This window comes from Scyliorhinus torazame, chromosome 4 (assembly GCF_047496885.1).
Source record: "Scyliorhinus torazame isolate Kashiwa2021f chromosome 4, sScyTor2.1, whole genome shotgun sequence".
NCBI lineage: Eukaryota > Metazoa > Chordata > Chondrichthyes > Carcharhiniformes > Scyliorhinidae > Scyliorhinus > Scyliorhinus torazame.
Window position 1 is genome coordinate 358,582,253 of NC_092710.1, and position 20,115 is coordinate 358,602,367.

Genomic DNA, 20,115 nt, shown 5'->3' on the forward strand with positions numbered 1-20,115 from the left:
GGATCCCGGTGTAAGGGCCGGGTCAGTGTGTGTGTGTGGATCCAGGAGTAAGGGCCGGGTCAGTGTGTGTGGATCCCGGTGTAAGGGACTTGTCAGTGTGTGTGTGTGGATCCCGGTGTAAGGGCCGGGTCAGTGTGTGTGGATCCCGGTGTAAGGGCCGTGTCAGTGTGTGTGTGTGGATCCCGGTGTAAGGGCTGTGTCAGTGTGTGTGGATCCCGGTGTAAGGGCTGTGTCAGTGTGTGTGGATCCCGGTGTAAGGGCCGTGTCAGTGTGTGTGGATCCCGGTGTAAGGGCGGTGTCAGTTTGTGTGTGTGTGTGGATCCCGGTGTAAGGGCCGTGTCAGTGTGTGTGGATCCCGGTGTAAGGGCCGTGTCAGTGTGTGTGGATCCCGGTGTAAGGGCCGTGTCAGTGTGTGTGTGTGGATCCCGGTGTAAGGGCCGGGTCAGTGTGTGTGGATCCCGGTGTAAGGGCCGTGTCAGTGTGTGTGTGTGGATCCCGGTGTAAGGGCCGGGTCAGTGTGTGTGGATCCCGGTGTAAGGGCCGGGTCAGTGTGTGTGGATCCCGGTGTAAGGGCCGTGTCAGTGTGTGTGGATCCCGGTGTAAGGGCCGTGTCAGTGTGTGTGGATCCCGGTGTAAGGGCCGTGTCTGTGTGTGTGGATCCCGGTGTAAGAGCCGTGTCAGTGTGTGTGGGTCCCGGTGTCAGGGCCGTGTCAGTGTGTGTGTGTGGATCCCGGTGTAAGGGCCGGGTCAGTGTGTGGGGATCCCGGTGTAAGGGCCGTGTCAGTGTGTGTGTGTGGATCCCGGTGTAAGGGCCGTGTCAGTGTGTGTGTGTGGATCCCGGTGTAAGGGCCGTGTCAGTGTGTGTGTGTGGATCCCGGTGTAAGGGCCGTGTCAGTGTGTGTGGATCCCGGTGTAAGGGCCGGGTCAGTGTGTGTGGATCCCGGTGTAAGGGCCGTGTCAGTGTGTGTGGATCCCGGTGTAAGGGCCGTGTCAGTGTGTATGGATCCCGGTGTAAGGGCTGTGTCAGTGTGTGAGTGTGGATCCCGGTGTAAGGGCCGTGTCAGTGTGTGTGGATCCAGGTGTAAGGGCCGTGTCAGTGTGTGTGGATCCAGGTGTAAGGGCCGTGTCAGTGTGTGAGTGTGGATCCCGGTGTAAGGGCCGTGTCAGTGTGTGTGGATCCCGGTGTAAGGGCCGTGTCAGTGTGTGTGGATCCCGGTGTAAGGGCCGTGTCAGTGTGTGTGGATCCCGGTGTAAGGGCCGTGTCAGTGTGTGTGGATCCCGGTGTAAGGGCCGTGTCAGTGTGTGTGTGTGTGTGTGTGTGGATCCCGGTGTAAGGGCCGGGTCAGTGTGTGTGTGTGGATCCAAGTGTAAGGGCCGGGTCAGTGTGTGTGGGTCCCGGTATCAGGGCCGTGTCAGTGTGTGTGTGTGGATCCCGGTGCAAGGGCCGGGTCAGTGTGTGTGTGTGTGTGTGTGGATCCCGGTGTAAGGGCCGGGTCAGTGTGTGGGGATCCCGGTGTAAGGGCCATGTCAGTGTGCGTGGATCCCGGTGTAAGGGCCGGGTCAGTGTGTGTGTGTGGATCCCGGTGTAAGGGCCGGGTCAGTGTGTGTGGATCCCGGTGTAAGGGCCGTGTCAGTGTGTGTGTGTGTGGATCCCGGTGTAAGGGCCGTGTCAGTGTGTGTGGATCCCGGTGTAAGGGCCGTGTCAGTGTGTGTGTGTGTGTGTGGATCCCGGTGTAAGGGCCGGGTCAGTGTGTGTGTGTGGATCCAAGTGTAAGGGCCGGGTCAGTGTGTGTGGGTCCCGGTGTCAGGGCCGTGTCAGTGTGTGTGTGTGGATCCCGGTGCAAGGGCCGGGTCAGTGTGTGTGTGTGTGTGTGGATCCCGGTGTAAGGGCCGGGTCAGTGTGTGGGGATCCCGGTGTAAGGGCCATGTCAGTGTGTGTGGATCCCGGTGTAAGGGCCGGGTCAGTGTGTGTGGATCCCGGTGTAAGGGCCGTGTCAGTGTGTGTGTGTGGATCCCGGTGTAAGGGCCGGGTCAGTGTGTGTGGATCCCGGTGTAAGGGCCGGGTCAGTGTGTGTGGATCCCGGTGTAAGGGCCGTGTCAGTGTGTGTGGATCCCGGTGTAAGGGCCGTGTCAGTGTGTGTGGATCCCGGTGTAAGGGCCGTGTCTGTGTGTGTGGATCCCGGTGTAAGAGCCGTGTCAGTGTGTGTGGATCCCGGTGTCAGGGCCGTGTCAGTGTGTGTGTGTGGATCCCGGTGTAAGGGCCGGGTCAGTGTGTGTGGATCCCGGTGTAAGGGCCGTGTCAGTGTGTGTGGATCCCGGTGTAAGGGCCGTGTCAGTGTGTGTGGATCCCGGTGTAAGGGCTGTGTCAGTGTGTGTGTGTGGATCCCGGTGTAAGGGCCGTGTCAGTGTGTGTGTGTGGATCCCGGTGTAAGGGCCGTGTCAGTGTGTGTGTGTGGATCCCGGTGTAAGGGCCGTGTCAGTGTGTGTGGATCCCGGTGTAAGGGCCGGGTCAGTGTGTGTGGATCCCGGTGTAAGGGCCGTGTCAGTGTGTGTGGATCCCGGTGTAAGGGCCGTGTCAGTGTGTATGGATCCCGGTGTAAGGGCTGTGTCAGTGTGTGAGTGTGGATCCCGGTGTAAGGGCCGTGTCAGTGTGTGTGGATCCAGGTGTAAGGGCCGTGTCAGTGTGTGTGGATCCAGGTGTAAGGGCCGTGTCAGTGTGTGAGTGTGGATCCCGGTGTAAGGGCCGTGTCAGTGTGTGTGGATCCCGGTGTAAGGGCCGTGTCAGTGTGTGTGGATCCCGGTGTAAGGGCCGTGTCAGTGTGTGTGGATCCCGGTGTAAGGGCCGTGTCAGTGTGTGTGGATCCCGGTGTAAGGGCCGTGTCAGTGTGTGTGGATCCCGGTGTAAGGGCCGTGTCAGTGTGTGTGTGTGGATCCCGGTGTAAGGGCCGGGTCAGTGTGTGTGGATCCCGGTGTAAGGGCCGTGTCAGTGTGTGTGTGTGTGGATCCCGGTGTAAGGGCCGTGTCAGTGTGTGTGGATCCCGGTGTAAGGGCCGTGTCAGTGTGTGTGTGTGTGTGTGGATCCCGGTGTAAGGGCCGGGTCAGTGTGTGTGTGTGGATCCAAGTGTAAGGGCCGGGTCAGTGTGTGTGGGTCCCGGTGTAAGGGCCGTGTCAGTGTGTGTGTGTGGATCCCGGTGCAAGGGCCGGGTCAGTGTGTGTGTGTGTGTGTGGATCCCGGTGTAAGGGCCGGGTCAGTGTGTGGGGATCCCGGTGTAAGGGCCATGTCAGTGTGTGTGGATCCCGGTGTAAGGGCCGGGTCAGTGTGTGTGGATCCCGGTGTAAGGGCCGGGTCAGTGTGTGTGGATCCCGGTGTAAGGGCCGTGTCAGTGTGTGTGGATCCCGGTGTAAGGGCCGGGTCAGTGTGTGTGGATCCCGGTGTAAGGGCCGTGTCAGTGTGTGCGTGTGGATCCCGGTGTAAGGGCCGTGTCAGTGTGTGTGGATCCCGGTGTAAGGGCCGTGTCAGTGTGTGTGTGTGTGTGTGTGTGGATCCCGGTGTAAGGGCCGTGTCAGTGTGTGTGTGTGTGTGGATCCCGGTGTAAGGGCCGGGTCAGTGTGTGTGGATCCCGGTGTAAGGGCCGTGTCAGTGTGTGTGTGTGTGGATCCCGGTGTAAGGGCCGTGTCAGTGTGTGTGTGTGTGTGTGGATCCCGGTGTAAGGGCCGTGTCAGTGTGTGTGTGTGTGGATCCCGGTGTAAGGGCCGTGTCAGTGTGTGTGGATCCCGGTGTAAGGGCCGGGTCAGTGTGTGTGGATCCCGGTGTAAGGGCCGGGTCAGTGTGTGTGGATCCCGGTGTAAGGGCCGGGTCAGTATGTGTGGATCCCGGTGTAAGGGCCGGGTCAGTGTGTGTGAGTGTGGATCCCGGTGTAAGGGCTGTGTCAGTGTGTGTGTGTGTGTGTGGATCCCGGTGTAAGGGCCATGTCAGTGTGTGTGTGTGGATCCCGGTGTAAGGGCCGTGTCAGTGTGTGTGTGTGTGGATCCCGGTGTAAGGGCCGGGTCAGTGTGTGTGGATCCCGGTGTAAGGGCCGTGTCAGTGTGTGTGTGTGTGTGGATCCCGGTGTCAGGGCCGTGTCAGTGTGTGTGAGTGTGGATCCCGGTGTAAGGGCCGTGTCAGTGTGTGTGTGTGTGTGTGTGTGTGTGTGTGTGTGTGTGGATCCCGGTGTAAGGGCCGTGTCAGTGTGTGTGTGTGGATCCCGGTGTAAGGGCCGGGTCAGTGTGTGGGGATCCCGGTGTAAGGGCCGTGTCAGTGTGTGTGGACCCCGGTGTAAGGGCCGTGTCAGTGTGTGTGGATCCCGGTGTAGGGGCCGTGTCAGTGTGTGTGGATCCCGGTGTAAGGGCCGGGTCAGTGTGTGTGGATCCCGGTGTAAGGGCCGTGTCAGTGTGTGGGGATCCCGGTGTAAGGGCCGGGTCAGTGTGTGGGGATCCCGGTGTAAGGGCTGTGTCAGTGTGTGTGGATCACGGTGTAAGGGCCGGGTCAGTGTGTGTGGATCCCGGTGTAAGGGCCATGTCAGTGTGTGTGTGTGTGGATCCCGGTGTAAGGGCCGGATCAGTGTGTGTGGATCCCGGTGTAAGGGCCGTGTCAGTGTGTGTGGATCACGGTGTAAGGGCCGGGTCAGTGTGTGTGGATCCCGGTGTAAGGGCCGGGTCAGTGTGTGTGGATCCCGGTGTAAGGGCCGGGTCAGTGTGTGTGGATCCCGGTGTAAGGGCCGGGTCAGTGTGTGTGGATCCCGGTGTAAGGGCCGGGTCAGTGTGTGTGGATCCCGGTGTAAGGGCCGTGTCAGTGTGTGTGGATCCCGGTGTAAGGGCCGTGTCAGTGTGTGTGGATCCCGGTGTAAGGGCCGTGTCAGTGTGTGTGGATCCCGGTGTAAGGGCCGTGTCAGTGTGTGTGTGTGTGGATCCCGGTGTAAGGGCCGTGTCAGTGTGTGTGTGTGGATCCCGGTGTAAGGGCCGGGTCAGTGTGTGTGGATCCCGGTGTAAGGGCCGTGTCAGTGTGTGTGGATCCCGGTGTAAGGGCCGTGTCAGTGTGTGTGGATCCCGGTGTAAGGGCCGTGTCAGTGTGTGTGGATCCCGGTGTAAGGGCCGTGTCAGTGTGTGTGGATCCCGGTGTAAGGGCCGTGTCAGTGTGTGTGTGTGTGTGTGTGTGTGTGTGTGTGTGTGGATCCCGGTGTAAGGGCCGTGTCAGTGTGTGTGTGTGGATCCCGGTGTAAGGGCCGTGTCAGTGTGTGTGTGTGTGGATCCCGGTGTAAGGGCCGTGTCAGTGTGTGTGTGTGTGTGTGTGTGTGTGAGTGTGGATCCCGGTGTAAGGGCCGGGTCAGTGTGTGTGGATCCCGGTGTAAGGGCCGGGTCAGTGTGTGTGGATCCCGGTGTAAGGGCCGGGTCAGTGTGTGTGGATCCCGGTGTAAGGGCCGTGTCAGTGTGTGTGGATCCCGTTGTAAGGGCCGTGTCAGTGTGTGTAGATCCCGGTGTAAGGGCCGAGTCAGTGTGTGGGGATCCCGGTGTAAGGGCCGTGTCAGTGTGTGTGGATCCCGGTGTAAGGGCCGGGTCAGTGTGTGTGGATCCCGGTGTAAGGGCCGGGTCAGTGTGTGGGGATCCCGGTGTAAGGGCCGTGTCAGTGTGTGTGGATCCCGGTGTCTGGGCCGTGTCAGTGTGTGTGTGTGGATCCCGGTGTAAGGGCCGGGTCAGTGTGTGTGGATCCCGGTGTAAGGGCCGTGTCAGTGTGTGTGTGTGGATCCCGGTGTAAGGGCCGGGTCAGTGTGTGTGGATCCCGGTGTAAGGGCTGTGTCAGTGTGTGTGGATCCCGGTGTAAGGGCCGTGTCAGTGTGTGTGTGTGGATCCCGGTGTAAGGGCCGGGTCAGTGTGTGTGGATCCCGATGTAAGGGCCGTGTCAGTGTGTGTGTGTGTGGATCCCGGTGTAAGGGCCGGGTCAGTGTGTGTGTGTGTGGATCCCGGTGTAAGGGCCGGGTCAGTGTGTGTGGATCCCGGTGTAAGGGTTGGGTCAGTGTGTGTGGATCCCGGTGTAAGGGCCGTGTCAGTGTGTGTGTGTGTGTGTGTGTGTGTGTGGATCCCGGTGTAAGGGCCGGGTCAGTGTGTGGGGATCCCGGTGTAAGGGCTGTGTCAGTGTGTGTGTGTGGATCCCGGTGTAAGGGCCGGGTCAGTGTGTGTGGATCCCGGTGTAAGGGCCGTGTCAGTGTGTGTGTGTGGATCCCGGTGTAAGGGCCGTGTCAGTGTGTGTGTGTGGATCCCGGTGTAAGGGCCGTGTCAGTGTGTGTGGATCCCGGTGTAAGGGCCGTGTCAGTGTGTGTGGATCCCGGTGTAAGGGCCGTGTCAGTGTGTGTGTGTGGATCCCGGTGTAAGGGCCGTGTCAGTGTGTGTGGATCCCGGTGTAAGGGCCGGTCAGTGTGTGTGGATCCCGGTGTAAGGGTGTGTCAGTGTGTGTGGATCCCGGTGTAAGGGCCGTGTCAGTGTGTGTGGATCCCGGTGTAAGGGCCGTGTCAGTGTGTGTGTGTGGATCCCGGTGTAAGGGCCGTGTCAGTGTGTGTGGATCCCGGTGTAAGGGCCGTGTCAGTGTGTGTGTGTGGATCCCGGTGTAAGGGCCATGTCAGTGTGTGTGGATCCCGGTGTAAGGGCCGTGTCAGTGTGTGTGTGGGGATCCCGGTGTAAGGGCCGTGTCAGTGTGTGTGGATCCCGGTGTAAGGGCCGTGTCAGTGTGTGTGGATCCCGGTGTAAGGGTGTGTCAGTGTGTGTGGATCCCGGTGTAAGGGCCGTGTCAGTGTGTGTGGATCCCGGTGTAAGGGCCGTGTCAGTGTGTGTGTGTGGATCCCGGTGTAAGGGCCGGGTCAGTGAGTGTGGATCCCGGTGTAAGGGCCGGGTCAGTGTGTGTGGATCCCGGTGTAAGGGCCGGGTCAGTGTGTGTGGATCCCGGTGTAAGGGCCGTGTCAGTGTGTGTGTGTGTGGATCCCGGTGTAAGGGCCGGGTCAGTGAGTGTGGATCCCGGTGTAAGGGCCGGGTCAGTGAGTGTGGATCCCGGTGTAAGGGCCGGGTCAGTGTGTGTGGATCCCGGTGTAAGGGCCGGGTCAGTGTGTGTGGATCCCGGTGTAAGGGCCGTGTCAGTGTGTGTGGATCCCGGTGTAAGGGCCGGGTCAGTGTGTGTGTGTGTGGATCCCGGTGTAAGGGCCGTGTCAGTGTGTGTGGATCCCGGTGTAAGGGCCGTGTCAGTGTGTGTGTGGATCCCGGTGTAAGGGCCGTGTCAGTGTGTGTGTGTGTGTGTGTGTGTGTGTGGATCCCGGTGTAAGGGCCGTGTCAGTGTGTGTGTGTGTTTATCCCGGTGTAAGGGCCGTGTCAGTGTGTGTGGATCCCGGTGTAAGGGCCGTGTCAGTGTGTGTGGATCCCGGTGTAAGGGCCGGGTCAGTGTGTGTGGATCCCGGTGTAAGGGCCGTGTCAGTGTGTGTGGATCCCGGTGTAAGGGCCGGGTCAGTGTGTGTGTGTGGATCCCAGTGTAAGGGCCGTGTCAGTGTGTGTGTGGATCCCGGTGTAAGGGCCGTGTCAGTGTGTGTGTGTGTGTGTGTGGATCGCGGTGTCTGGGCCGTGTCAGTGTGTGTGGATCCCGGTGTAAGGGCCGTGTCAGTGTGTGTGTGTGGATCCCGGTGTAAGGGCCGTGTCAGTGTGTGTGGATCCCGGTGTAAGGGCCGTGTCAGTGTGTGTGGATCCCGGTGTAAGGGCCGTGTCAGTGTGTGTGTGTGGATCCCGGTGTAAGGGCCGTGTCAGTGTGTGTGGATCCCGGTGTAAGGGCCGTGTCAGTGTGTGTGTGTGTGTGTGTGTGGATCGCGGTGTCTGGGCCGTGTCAGTGTGTGTGGATCCCGGTGTAAGGGCCGTGTCAGTGTGTGTGTGTGCTCCCGGTGTAAGGGCCGTGTCAGTGTGTGTGGAGCCCGGTGTAAGGGCCGGGTCAGTGTGTGTGGATCCCGGTGCAAGGGCCGTGTCAGTGTGTGTGGATCCCGGTGTAAGGGCCGTGTCAGTGTGGGTGTGTGTGTGTGTGGATCCCGGTGTAAGGGCCGTGTCAGTGTGTGTGTGTGTGTGTGGATCCCGGTGTAAGGGCCATGTCAGTGTGTGTGGATCCCGGTGTAAGGGCCGGGTCAGTGTGTGTGGATCCCGGTGTAAGGGCCGTGTCAGTGTGTGTGGATCCCGGTGTAAGGGCCGGGTCAGTGTGTGTGGATCCCGGTGTCAGGGCGGTGTCAGTGTGTGTGGATCCCGGTGTAAGGGCCGTGTCAGTGTGTGTGTGTGGATCCCGGTGTAAGGGCCGTGTCAGTGTGTGTGTGTGGATCCCGGTGTAAGGGCCGTGTCAGTGTGTGTGGATCCCGGTGTAAGGGCCGTGTCAGTGTGTGTGTGTGGATCCCGGTGTAAGGGCCGTGTCAGTGTGTGTGGATCCCGGTGTAAGGGCCGTGTCAGTGTGTGTGTGTGTGTGTGTGTGTGTGTGGATCGCGGTGTAAGGGCCGGGTCAGTGTGTGTGGATCCCGGTGTAAGGGCCGTGTCAGTGTGTGTGTGTGTGGATCCCGGTGTAAGGGCCGTGTCAGTGTGTGTGGATCCCGGTGTAAGGGCCGTGTCAGTGTGTGTGTGGATCCCGGTGTAAGGGCCGTGTCAGTGTGTGTGTGTGTGGATCCCGGTGTAAGGGCCGTGTCAGTGTGTGTGTGTGGATCCCAGTGTAAGGGCCGTGTCAGTGTGTGTGGATCCCGGTGTAAGGGCCGGGTCAGTGTGTGTGGATCCCGGTGTAAGGGCCGTGTCAGTGTGTGTGGATCCCGGTGTAAGGGCCGGGTCAGTGTGTGTGGATCCCGGTGTCAGGGCGGTGTCAGTGTGTGTGGATCCCGGTGTAAGGGCCGTGTCAGTGTGTGTGTGTGGATCCCGGTGTAAGGGCCGTGTCAGTGTGTGTGTGTGGATCCCGGTGTAAGGGCCGTGTCAGTGTGTGTGGATCCCGGTGTAAGGGCCGTGTCAGTGTGTGTGTGTGGATCCCGGTGTAAGGGCCGTGTCAGTGTGTGTGGATCCCGGTGTAAGGGCCGTGTCAGTGTGTGTGTGTGTGTGTGTGTGTGTGTGGATCCCTGTGTAAGGGCCGGGTCAGTGTGTGTGGATCCCGGTGTAAGGGCCGTGTCAGTGTGTGTGTGTGTGGATCCCGGTGTAAGGGCCGTGTCAGTGTGTGTGGATCCCGGTGTAAGGGCCGTGTCAGTGTGTGTGTGGATCCCGGTGTAAGGGCCGTGTCAGTGTGTGTGTGTGTGTGTGTGTGTGTGTGGATCGCGGTGTAAGGGCCGGGTCAGTGTGTGTGGATCCCGGTGTAAGGGCAGTGTCAGTGTGTGCGTGTGTGGATCGCGGTGTAAGGGCCGTGTCAGTGTGTGTGTGGATCCCGGTGTAAGGGCCGTGTCAGTGTGTGTGTGTGTGGATCCCGGTGTAAGGGCCGTGTCAGTGTGTGTGTGTGGATCCCAGTGTAAGGGCCGTGTCAGTGTGTGTGTGTGGATCCCGGTGTAAGGGCCGTGTCAGTGTGTGTGGATCCCGGTGTAAGGGCCGTGTCAGTGTGTGTGTGTGGATCCCGGTGTAAGGGCCGTGTCAGTGTGTGTGGATCCCGGTGTAAGGGCCGTGTCAGTGTGTGTGGATCCCGGTGTAAGGGCCGTGTCAGTGTGTGTGTGGATCCCGGTGTAAGGGCCGGGTCAGTGTGTGTGGATCCCGGTGTAAGGGCCGTGTCAGTGTGTGTGGATCCCGGTGTAAGGGCCGGGTCAGTGTGTGTGGATCCCGGTGTAAGGGCCGGGTCAGTGTGTGTGTGTGGATCCCGGTGTAAGGGCCGTGTCAGTGTGTGTGTGTGGATCCCGGTGTAAGGGCCGGGTCAGTGTGTGTGGATCCCGGTGTAAGGGCCGTGTCAGTGTGTGTGTGTGTGGATCCCGGTGTAAGGGCCGGGTCAGTGTGTGTGGATCCCGGTGTAAGGGCTGGGTCAGTGTGTGTGGATCCCGGTGTAAGGGCCGGGTCAGTGTGTGTGGATCCCGGTGTAAGGGCCGGGTCAGTGTGTGTGGATCCCGGTGTAAGGGCCGGGTCAGTGTGTGTGGATCCCGGTGTAAGGGCCGTGTCAGTGTGTGTGTGTGGATCCCGGTGTAAGGGCTGGGTCAGTGTGTGTGGATCCCGGTGTAAGGGCCGGGTCAGTGTGTGTGGATCCCGGTGTCAGGGCGGTGTCAGTGTGTGTGGATCCCGGTGTAAGGGCCGGGTCAGTGTGTGTGGATCCCGGTGTAAGGGCCGTGTGCAATGATCCGCTCCCACATTTCCCCTCTGATTGCAGACAGACCTTTGCGGCTCCGATCGCCTGTGAGTGCGCTCTCTGTATTTGATCCAAGGCGGTCTGAAAATCCTCCCACAGGATCGTCACTCCAGCAGCACATAGGTCCAACTCGTCCTGCACACTTGGAATTGTACCTGGAAAACTGGGAAGATGAGAGGGACACAGAGGCTCAGTGTGGGAGGCTTGGTTCGGCAGGGCCCTGGCAGCATAGTCTGTAATCCAGTCAAATCCTACCCCAGATAGCAGAATAAACGACCCTGACCGACACAGCACGGGGGACATTCTCCCCCTCTGCAGCCTCCCCTGCTTTTCCCCACAGATTTATTTTCCCTTTAGATTATGATCCAATTTCCTTTTGAAAGCCATAAAATAATCCGCTCCATCATATTCTCAGGCAGGGTGTTCCAAACCACTCGCTTTGTGAAAAGGCTCCCCCTCGTCACCATCGCTCCTTTTGCAAATGATCTATTTTATCATCTGCTTGGCCAGCATTTCCTGCCCTTCCCTGACTGCCCCCAAACAGGTGGTGGGGATTTCTGCTTCTCATTCCCAGTTTGATTGCCTGCATCCAATCTCCCCTCATTCTCCTTCCCACCAGCGAAAGCAGCCCCAGTTTCTCGGATCGATACCGTAGCTCATCTTCCCAGGAACCATTCTCGTGAACCTAGTCAGAACCGAGCAGAACTAGGCCTCAAAATAAGGGGAAGTAGATTTAGGACTGAGCTCAGGAGGAACTTCTTCACCCAAAGGGTTGTGAATCTATGGAATTCCTTGCCCAGTGAAGCAGTAGAGGCTCCTTCATTAAATGTTTTTAAGATAAAGATAGATAGTTTTTGAAGAATAAAGGGATTAAGGGTTATGGTGTTTGGGCCGGAAAGTGGAGCTGAGTCCACAAAAGATCAGCCACGATCTCATTGAATGGTGGAGCAGGCTCGAGGGGCCAGATGGCCGACTCCTGCTCCTAGTTCTTATGTAGTCCTCCTCCTCAAGGCCCTCACAACCTTCCTCATGTCCGGCATCCAGAACTGGACACAATACTTTAGTTGAGGCTCAACAAGTGTTTTGTGCAAGTTCAACATAATCTTTAGTGTCACAAGTAGGTTTTTACACTAATACTGCAATGAGGTTACTGTGAAAATCCCCTCGTCGCCACACTGCGACACCTGTTCGGGTCACTGAGGGAGAATTCAGAATGTCCAAATCACCTACAGCACGTCTTTCGGGACTTGTGGGAGGAAACTGGAGCACCCGGAGGAAACCCACGCAGACACGGGGAGAACGTGCAGACTCCGCACAGACAGTGAGCCAAGCCGGGAATCGAACCGTGCCGCCCATGGGAGGTAATAATGCATTTTGGAAGGTCTAACAAAGAGGGGATATATACAGTAAATATGCAGTAAATGTCAGAATCCTTAAGAGTATCGATAGGCACGGGGAACTGGGTGTACAGGTCACTGAAAGTGGCAAGCAGGTGGAGAAGGTAGTCAGGAAGGCATACGGCATGCTTGCCTTCATTGGCCGGGGCATTGAGTATAAGAATTGGCAAGTCATGTTGCAGCTGTATAGAACCTTAGTTAGGCCACACTTGGAGCATAGTGTTCAATTCTGGTCGCCACACTACCAGAAGGATGTGGAGGCTTTAGAGAGGGTGCAGAAGAGATTTACCAGAATGTTGCCTGGTATGGAGGGCATTAGCTATGAGGAGCGGTTAAGTAAACTCGGTTTGTTCTCACTGGAACGACGGAGGTTGAGGGGCGACCTGATAGAGGTATACAAAATTATGAGGGGCATAGACAGAGTGGATAGTCAGAGGCTTTTCCCCAGGGTAGAGGGGTCAATTACTAGGGGGCATAGGTTTAAGGTGTGAGGGGCAAGGTTTAGAGTAGATGTACGAGGGAAGTTTTTTACACAGAGGGTAGTGGGTGCCTGGAACTCGCTGCCGGAGGAGGTGGTGGAAGCAGGGACGATAGGGACATTTAAGGGGCATCTTGACAAGTACATGAATAGGATGGGAATAGAGGGATACGGACCCAGGAAGAGTAGAAGATTGTAGTTTAGTCGGGCAGCATGGTCGGCACGGGCTTGGAGGGCCGAAGGGCCTGTTCCTGTGCTGTAATTTTATTTGTGATGTGGAGATACCGGCTTTGGACTGGGGTGAGCACAGTAAGAAGTCTTACAACACCAGGTTAAAGTCCAACAGGTTTGTTTCAAATCACTAGCTTTCGGAGCGCTGCTCCTTCCTCAGGTGAATGAAGAGGGATGTTCCAGAAACACATATATAGACAGATTCAAAGATGCAAGACAATGCTTGGAATGCGAGCATTAGCAGGTGATTAAGTGTTTACAGAGCCAGAGATGGGGTAACCCCAGGTTAAAGAGGTGTGAATTGTACCAAGCCAGGACAGTTGGTAGGATTTCGCAGGCCAGATGGTGGGGGATTAATGTAATGTGACATGAATCCCAGGTCCCGGTTGAGGCCGCACTCGTGTGTGCGGAACTAGGTAATAATAATAATAACAATAATAATAATCGCTTATTGTCGCAAGTGGGCTTCAATAAAGTTACTGCGAAAAGCCCCTAGTCGCCACATTCCGGCGCCTGTTCGGGGAGACTGGTACGGGAAGTTTCTGCTCGGCGATTCTGCGTTGTCTTTATGTTCCCAGCAAGCTTTCTGTCGTGTGCTCTATTTTACACTTCTTAATAAATCCCTTCGTCCTTCTTTGCTGAATTCTAAACTTTTCCCAATCCCCAGATCTATTATTTTTCTTGACCAATCTGTATGCTTCTTCCTTGGATCGGATACTATTTCTAATTTCCTTTGTAAGCCATGGATTGGCCCTCTTACCCCCTTTGCGTTTGTGCCAGACAGGAATGAACAGTTGCTGCAGTTCCCCCATACATTCCGTGAATATTTGCCATTGTTTATCCACTGTCATCCCTTTAAGTTCACCTGAGGAAGGAGCAGCGCTCCGAAAGCTAGTGTTTGAAACAAACCTGTTGGACTTTGACCTGGTGTTGTAAGACTTCTTACTGTACTTTATTAAGATTCAGGACCCTAGGCTCAGAGTCAACGACTTCACTCTCCATCCACTGGGGCAGCACGGGAGCACAGTGGTTAGCACTGTGGCTTCACAGCGCCAGGCTCCCAGGTTCGACTCCCCGCTGGGTCACTGTCCGTGCGGAGTCTGCACGTTCTCCCCGTGTCTGCGTGGGTTTCCTCCGGGTGCTCCGGTTTCCTCCCACAGCCCAAAGATGTGCAATTTGGGTGGATTGGCCATGATCAATTGCCCTTAGTGTCCAAAAAGGTTAGGAGGGGTTACGGGGATAGGGTGGAAGTGAAGGTTTAAGTGGGTCAGTGCAGACTCGATGGGCCGAATGGCCTCCTTCTGCACTGTATGTTCCATGTTCTATCTTGATAATAAATTCTATCATATTATAGAATCCCCGAGGGTCTCACACAGCCAGATTGGCAATGATTCCCTTCTCATTACACAGCACCCACCCAGGATGGCCTGTTCCCTTGGCTCCTCAATGTATTGATCCAGAACACCATCCAACGTAAGTACATCCTTCCATAAATGTGGAGACCCAAGTTGCCGGCACTATTCCAGATGTGGTCTCACCAACACCCTGGACAATTAGAGCAAGACTTCTTCATTCGGTATTACAATTAAATAAGGGTAACTACACAAAGACATGAGGGAGGAGCTGGCCAGAGTTGATTGGAGAAGGAGCCGAGCAGGGAAGACAGTGGAACTGCAATGGCAGGAGTTTTGGGGGTTATTGGGGAGGCACAGCAGAAATTCATCCCAAGGAGGAGGAAACATGCTAAGGGGAGGACAAGGCATCCATGGCTGACGAGGGATGTCAAGGACAGCATAAAGGCTAAAGAAAAAGCAGACAAAGTGGCGAGCATTAGTGGGAAACAAGAGGATTAGGAATCATTTAAAAGCGAGCAGAGGACAACTAAAAAAGCAATAAGAGGAGTGAAGGTGAAATATGAGTTCAAGTTAGTTAGTAATATAAAAGAAGATAGGAAGAGTTTCTTTCAATATATAAAAGGTAAGAGAGGCAAAAATAGACATTGGACCATTGAAAACGTGGCTGGAGAAGTGATAATAGGAAACAAAGAAATGGCAGAGGAACTGAATCGTTACTTTGCATTAGTCTTCACGGTGGAAGACACCAGTGGGATGCCAGAGCTCCAGAACCAGGGGGCAGAGGTGAGTGCAGTGACCATTACTAAGGAGAAGGTTCTGGGGAAACTGAAAGGTCTGAAGGTGGATAAGTCACCTGGCCCGGATGGACTACACCCCAGGGTTCTAAAAGAGATAGCTGAGGAAATTGTGGAGGCAGGAAGGGTCCCAGAGGACTCGAAAGTGGCTGATGTAACACCGTGTTTAAGAAGGGAGGGAGACAGGAGACGGGAAATTATAGGCCGGTTAGCCTGACTTCAGTCATTGGTAAGATTTTAGAGTCTGTTATAAGAACTAGGAGCAGGAGTCGGCCATCTGGCTCCTCGAGCCTGCTCCACCATTCAATGAGATCATGGCTGATCTTTTGTGGACTCAGCTCCACTTTCCAGCCCGAACACCATAACCCTTAATTCTTCAAAAAACTATCTATCTTTATCTTAAAAACATTTAATGAAGGAGCCTCTACTGCGTCACTGGGCAAGGAATTCCATAGATTCACAACCCTTTGGGTGAAGAAGTTCCTCCTAAACTCAGTCCTAAAACTACTTCCCCTTATTTTGAGGCTATGCCCCCTAGTTCTGCTTTCACCCGCCAATGGAAACAACCTGCCCGCATCTATCCTATCTATTCCCTTCATAATTTTATATGTTTCAATAAGATCCCCCCTCATCCTTCTGAATTCCAACGAGTACAGTCCCAGTCTACTCAACCTCTCCTCGTAATCCAACCCCTTCAGCTCTGGGATTAACCTAGTGAATCTCCTCTGCACACCCTCCAGTGCCAGTACGTCCTTTCTCAAGTAAGGAGACTAAAACTGAACACAATACTCCAGGTGTGGCCTCATTAACACCTTATACAATTGCAGCATAACCTCCCTAGTCTTAAACTCCATCCCTCTAGCAATGAAGGAGAAAATTCCATTTGCCTTCTTAATCACCTGTTGCACCTGTAAACCAACTTTTTGTGACTCTTGCACTAGCACACCCAGGTCTCTCTGTACAGCAGCATGTTTTAATATTTTATCATTTAAATAATAATCCCTTTTGCTGTTATTCCTACCAAAATGGATAACCTCACATTTGTCAACATTGTATTCCATCTGCCAGACCCTAGCCCATTCACTTAGCCAATCCAAATCCCTCTGCAGATTTCCAGTATCCTCTGCACTTTTTGCTTTACAACTCATCTTAGTGTCGTCTGCAAACTTGGACACATTGCCCTTGGTCCCCAACTCCAAATCAGCTATGTAAATTTTGAACAATTGTGGGCCCAACACTGATCCCTGAGGGACACCACTAGATACTGATTGCCAACCAGAGAAACACCCATTAATCCCCACTCTTTGCTTTCTATTAATTAACCAATCCTCTATCCATGCTACTACTTTCCCCTTAATGCCATGCATCTTTATCTTATGCAGCAACTTTTTGTGTGGCACCTTGTCAAAGGCTTTCTGGAAATCCAGATATACCACATCCACTGGCTCCCCGTTATCTACCGCACTGGTAATGTCCTCAAAAAATTCCACTAAATTAGTTAGGCACGACCTGCTCTTTATGGACCCATGCTGCGTCTGCCCAATGGGACAATTTCCATCCAGATGCCTCGCTATTTCTTCCTTGATGATAGATTCCAGCATCTTCCCTACTACCGAAGTTAAGCTCACTGGCCTATAATTACCCGCTTTCTGCCTACCTCCTTTTTTAAACAGTGGTGTCACGTTTGCTACTTTCCAATCCGCCGGGACCACCCCAGAGTCTGGTGAATTTTGGTAAATTATCACTAGTGCATTTGCAATTTCCCTAGCCATCTCTTTTAGCACTCTGGGATGCATTCCATCAGGTCCAGGAGACTTGTCTACCTTTAGCCCCATTAGCTTGCCCATCACTACCTCCTTGGTGAGAACAATCCTCTCAAGGTCCTCACCTGTCATAGCCTCATTTCCATCAGTCACTGGCATGTTATTTGTGTCTTCCACTGTGAAGACCGACCCAAAAAACCTGTTCAGTTCCTCAGCTATTTCCTCATCTCCCATTATTAAATCTCCCTTCTCATCCTCTAAAGGACCAATATTTTCCTTAGCCACTCTTTTTTGTTTTATATATTTGTATTAAAGATGAGATCGCGGAGTACTTGGAAGTGCATGGTAAAATAGGACTGAGTCAGCACGGCTTCGTCAAAGGGAGGTCGTGTCTGACAAATCTGTTCGAGTTCTTTGAGAAAGTAACAAGGAAGTTAGGCAAAGGTGCTGCATAGGAGACTGTTAAATAAGTTAAGAGCCCGTGGTGTTCAGGGTAAGATCCTGGCACGGATAGAGGATTGGCTGACTGGCAGAAGGCAGAGAGTGGGGATGGCAGCCGGTGACTAGTGGTGTGCCTCAGGGGTCTGTGCTGGGAGCACAACTTTTCACAATATACATTAATGATCTGGAAGAAGGAACTGAAGGCTCTGTTGCTAAGTTTGTAGATGATACAAAGATCTGTCGATGGACAAGTAGTATTGAGGAAGCAAGGGGGCTGCAGAAGGACTTGGACAGGCTAGGAGAGCGGGCAATGAAGTGGCAGATGGAATACAATGTGGAAAAGTGTGAGGTTAAGCACTTTGGAAGGAGGAATTTAGGCATAGACTATTTTCTAAATGGGGAAATGCTTCGGAAATCAGAAGCACAAAGGGACTTGGGAGTCCTTGTTCACGATTCTCGAAAGGTTAATGTGCAGGTTCAGTCGGCAGTTAGGAAGGCAAATACAATGTTAGCATTCATGTCGAGAGGGCTAGAATACAAGACCAGGGATGTACTTCTGAGGCTGTATAAGTCTCTGGTCAGACCCCATTTGGAGTATTGTGAGCAGTTTTGGGCCCCGTATCTACAGAAGGATGTGCTGGCCTTGGAAAGGGTCCAGAGGAGAGAATGATCCCTGGAATGAAGGACTTGTCGTATGAGGAACTGTTGAGGACTCTGGGTCTGTACTCGTTGGAGTTTAGAAGGATGAGGGGGGATCTTATTGAAACTTACAGGACACTGCGAGGCCTGGATAGAGTGGACATGGAGAGGATGTTTCCACTTGTAGGAAAACTAGAACCAGAGGACACCATCTCAGACTAAAGGGACGATCCTTTAAAACAGAGATGAGGAGGAATTTCTTCAGCCAGAGGGTGGTGAATCTGTGGAACTCTTTGCCGCAGAAGGCTGTGGGAGGCCAAATCACTGAGTGTCTTTAAGACAGAGATGGATAGGTTCTTGATTAATAAGGGGATCAGGGGTTAGGGGGAGAAGGCAGGAGAATGGGGATGAGAAAATATCAGCCTTGATGGGCCGAGTGGCCTAATTCTGCTCCTATGTCTTCTGGTCTTATTCCTGGACTCCAATTCAACAGGATATTTCCTTCCTAATTACTCGCTGTACCTACATGCTAACTTTCTGTGTTCCCTCTCTGAGCAGAGTCAGGTCTCTCGGAACATCGACACTTCCAAGTTTCACACCTTTAAAAAATATTCTGCTTTTCCATTCTTCTAACCGAAGTGAACACCTTCACACTTCTCTACATTATGCTCCATCTGCCATCTTGTTGCCCTCTCACTTAACCTGCTTATATCTCTTTGAAGCCTGTGTGTGTCCTCCCCACAGCTTACCTTACCACCCAGCTTGCTACCATCAGAAAACTTGGATACATTACTCTCTGTCTCTTCATCGGAGTCAGTAATAAATATTGTAAACAGCCGAGGCCCCAGCACTGATCCTTGCAGCAATCCACTATTCACAGTGCCTGCTAACTTGAAAAAGCCTTGTTTAGGGAAACTTTGCAGATGTGAACTCATCAACACCCTGAACAATTAGAGCAAGTTCTCTGCTTTCTATCCGCTAACCAATCCTCTATCCTTGCTGAAATACTACCCCCAACTCCATAAGCCCTTATCTTGTTTATTAACCTTTGGTGTGGTACCTGATCGAATGCCTTTTGGAAATCCAGGTATATGACATCTACTGGTCCCCTTCATCTACCCTACTAGTTACATCGTCAAAAAATGAAAATAAATTTGTCAAACAGGATTGCCCTTCATTAAAACCATGTTTTGTTCTAACCATACAATGCTTTTTGAAGTTCATTGTTAATACCTGCTTAATAAAAGATTCCAGCATCTTCCCAACAACTGTTATTAGACAAACTGGCCTGCTGTTCCATAAAGAGATTGGCACTGAACTGTGATGAATATAGACTACCTCCGCAGCTATCTCATTTAGAAGCCTTGTGTGCAAGTCATGAGCTCCTGGGGATTAATCAGATTTCAACCCTCAATCATTTTTGCCCCCAGTTTACCATCTATTTCTAGTATAAAATGTGTGTCTTCCACTGTGACGACTGACACAAAGTATTTGTTCAATGCCTCTGCTATTTCCTCACTCCCCAGATTAATTTCTCCTTCTCTGCTTCTAAAGTTTACTTTAGCTACTCTCCTCCTTTTTATATACTTATAAAAGTTCTCACAATCCATTTTGATATTTACGGCTAATTTACTCTCATTCTATTTGTCTCTTTTTAGGGGCTGCACGGTGGCATAGTGGTTAGCACAATTGCTTCACAGCTCCAGGGTCCCAGATTCGATTCCGGCTTGGGTCACTGTCTGTGCGGAGTCTGCACATCCTCCCCGTGTGTGCGTGGGTTTCCTCCGGGTGCTCCGGTTTCCTCCCACAGTCCAAAGATGTGCAGGTTAGGTGGATTGGCCATGATAAATTGCCCTTAGTGTCCAAAATTGCCCTTAGTGTTGGGTGGGGTTACTGGGTTATGGGGATAGGGTGGGGGTGTGGGGTTGGGTGGGGTGCTCTTTCCAAGAGCCGGTGCAGACTCGATGGGCCGAATGGCCTCCTTCTGCACGGTAAATTCTATGAATATTTTGATGGCCCTCTGCTGGTTTCTAAAACACCCCCAATCTTCAGACTTGCTATTGTTTTCTTTTAAACATTGTAACCCTCTCTTTTAATCGAATACTATTTCTAACTCCTTGAGTGAGCTACGGATGAGTCTTGCTGATTTTTGTTAAATAATCCACAGTTGCTACTTTTGTCATGTATTATTTTCGAGGTCTCCCACTGCCGAGGTTCAACTAACTGCCCTGTGGTTATTGGGCTGAAATTTACAGCCTTCCTTGAAAATAACTTGCAATTCTCTAGTCCTCCTGTACCAGTCCTACATCTAAGGAGGTTGGGAAGTGCCTCCACAATTCCTACCTTTACTTCCTTCCGTATCCTTGGATACATCCCATCTGGTCCTGGCGACTTATCAACTTTTACATGTAGTCAGCACTTCTGCTACTTAATACTTCAGCGCTGTCCCTGCCTCCATGTGTAAATCCTTAATCAACTCCACTCCTTCTTTCAACACCCTTTTACTAAAGTCCCTTATGAGCATAGGCTGCTTTCCCCTGTGAGATGAGAGCTGATTGGTGGTGATTTACCACACCTCAGGCAAGGGGCGAGGTTGAGAAGGCCCTCAGCTGGCGTGGGAATTGAACCCTCGCTGCTGGCCTCGCTCGGCATCATGAACCAGCTGTCCAGCCAACTTAACAATA

The 20,115-nt window shown here is 53.6% G+C and overlaps 1 protein-coding gene across 1 annotated transcript in view; it reads right to left on the reverse strand.

Annotated features, from left to right (window-relative positions):
• The window catches only part of pex6 (peroxisomal biogenesis factor 6), a gene marked incomplete at its 5' end in the record, with an annotated part of 335,015 nt that overhangs the window by 164,383 nt on the left and 150,517 nt on the right, over positions 1-20,115 (reverse strand). The window contains one exon of the mRNA XM_072500606.1: positions 10,361-10,496. Coding sequence (XP_072356707.1) covers positions 10,361-10,496 — 136 coding nt within the window. The remainder of the gene's footprint in view (positions 1-10,360; positions 10,497-20,115) is intronic.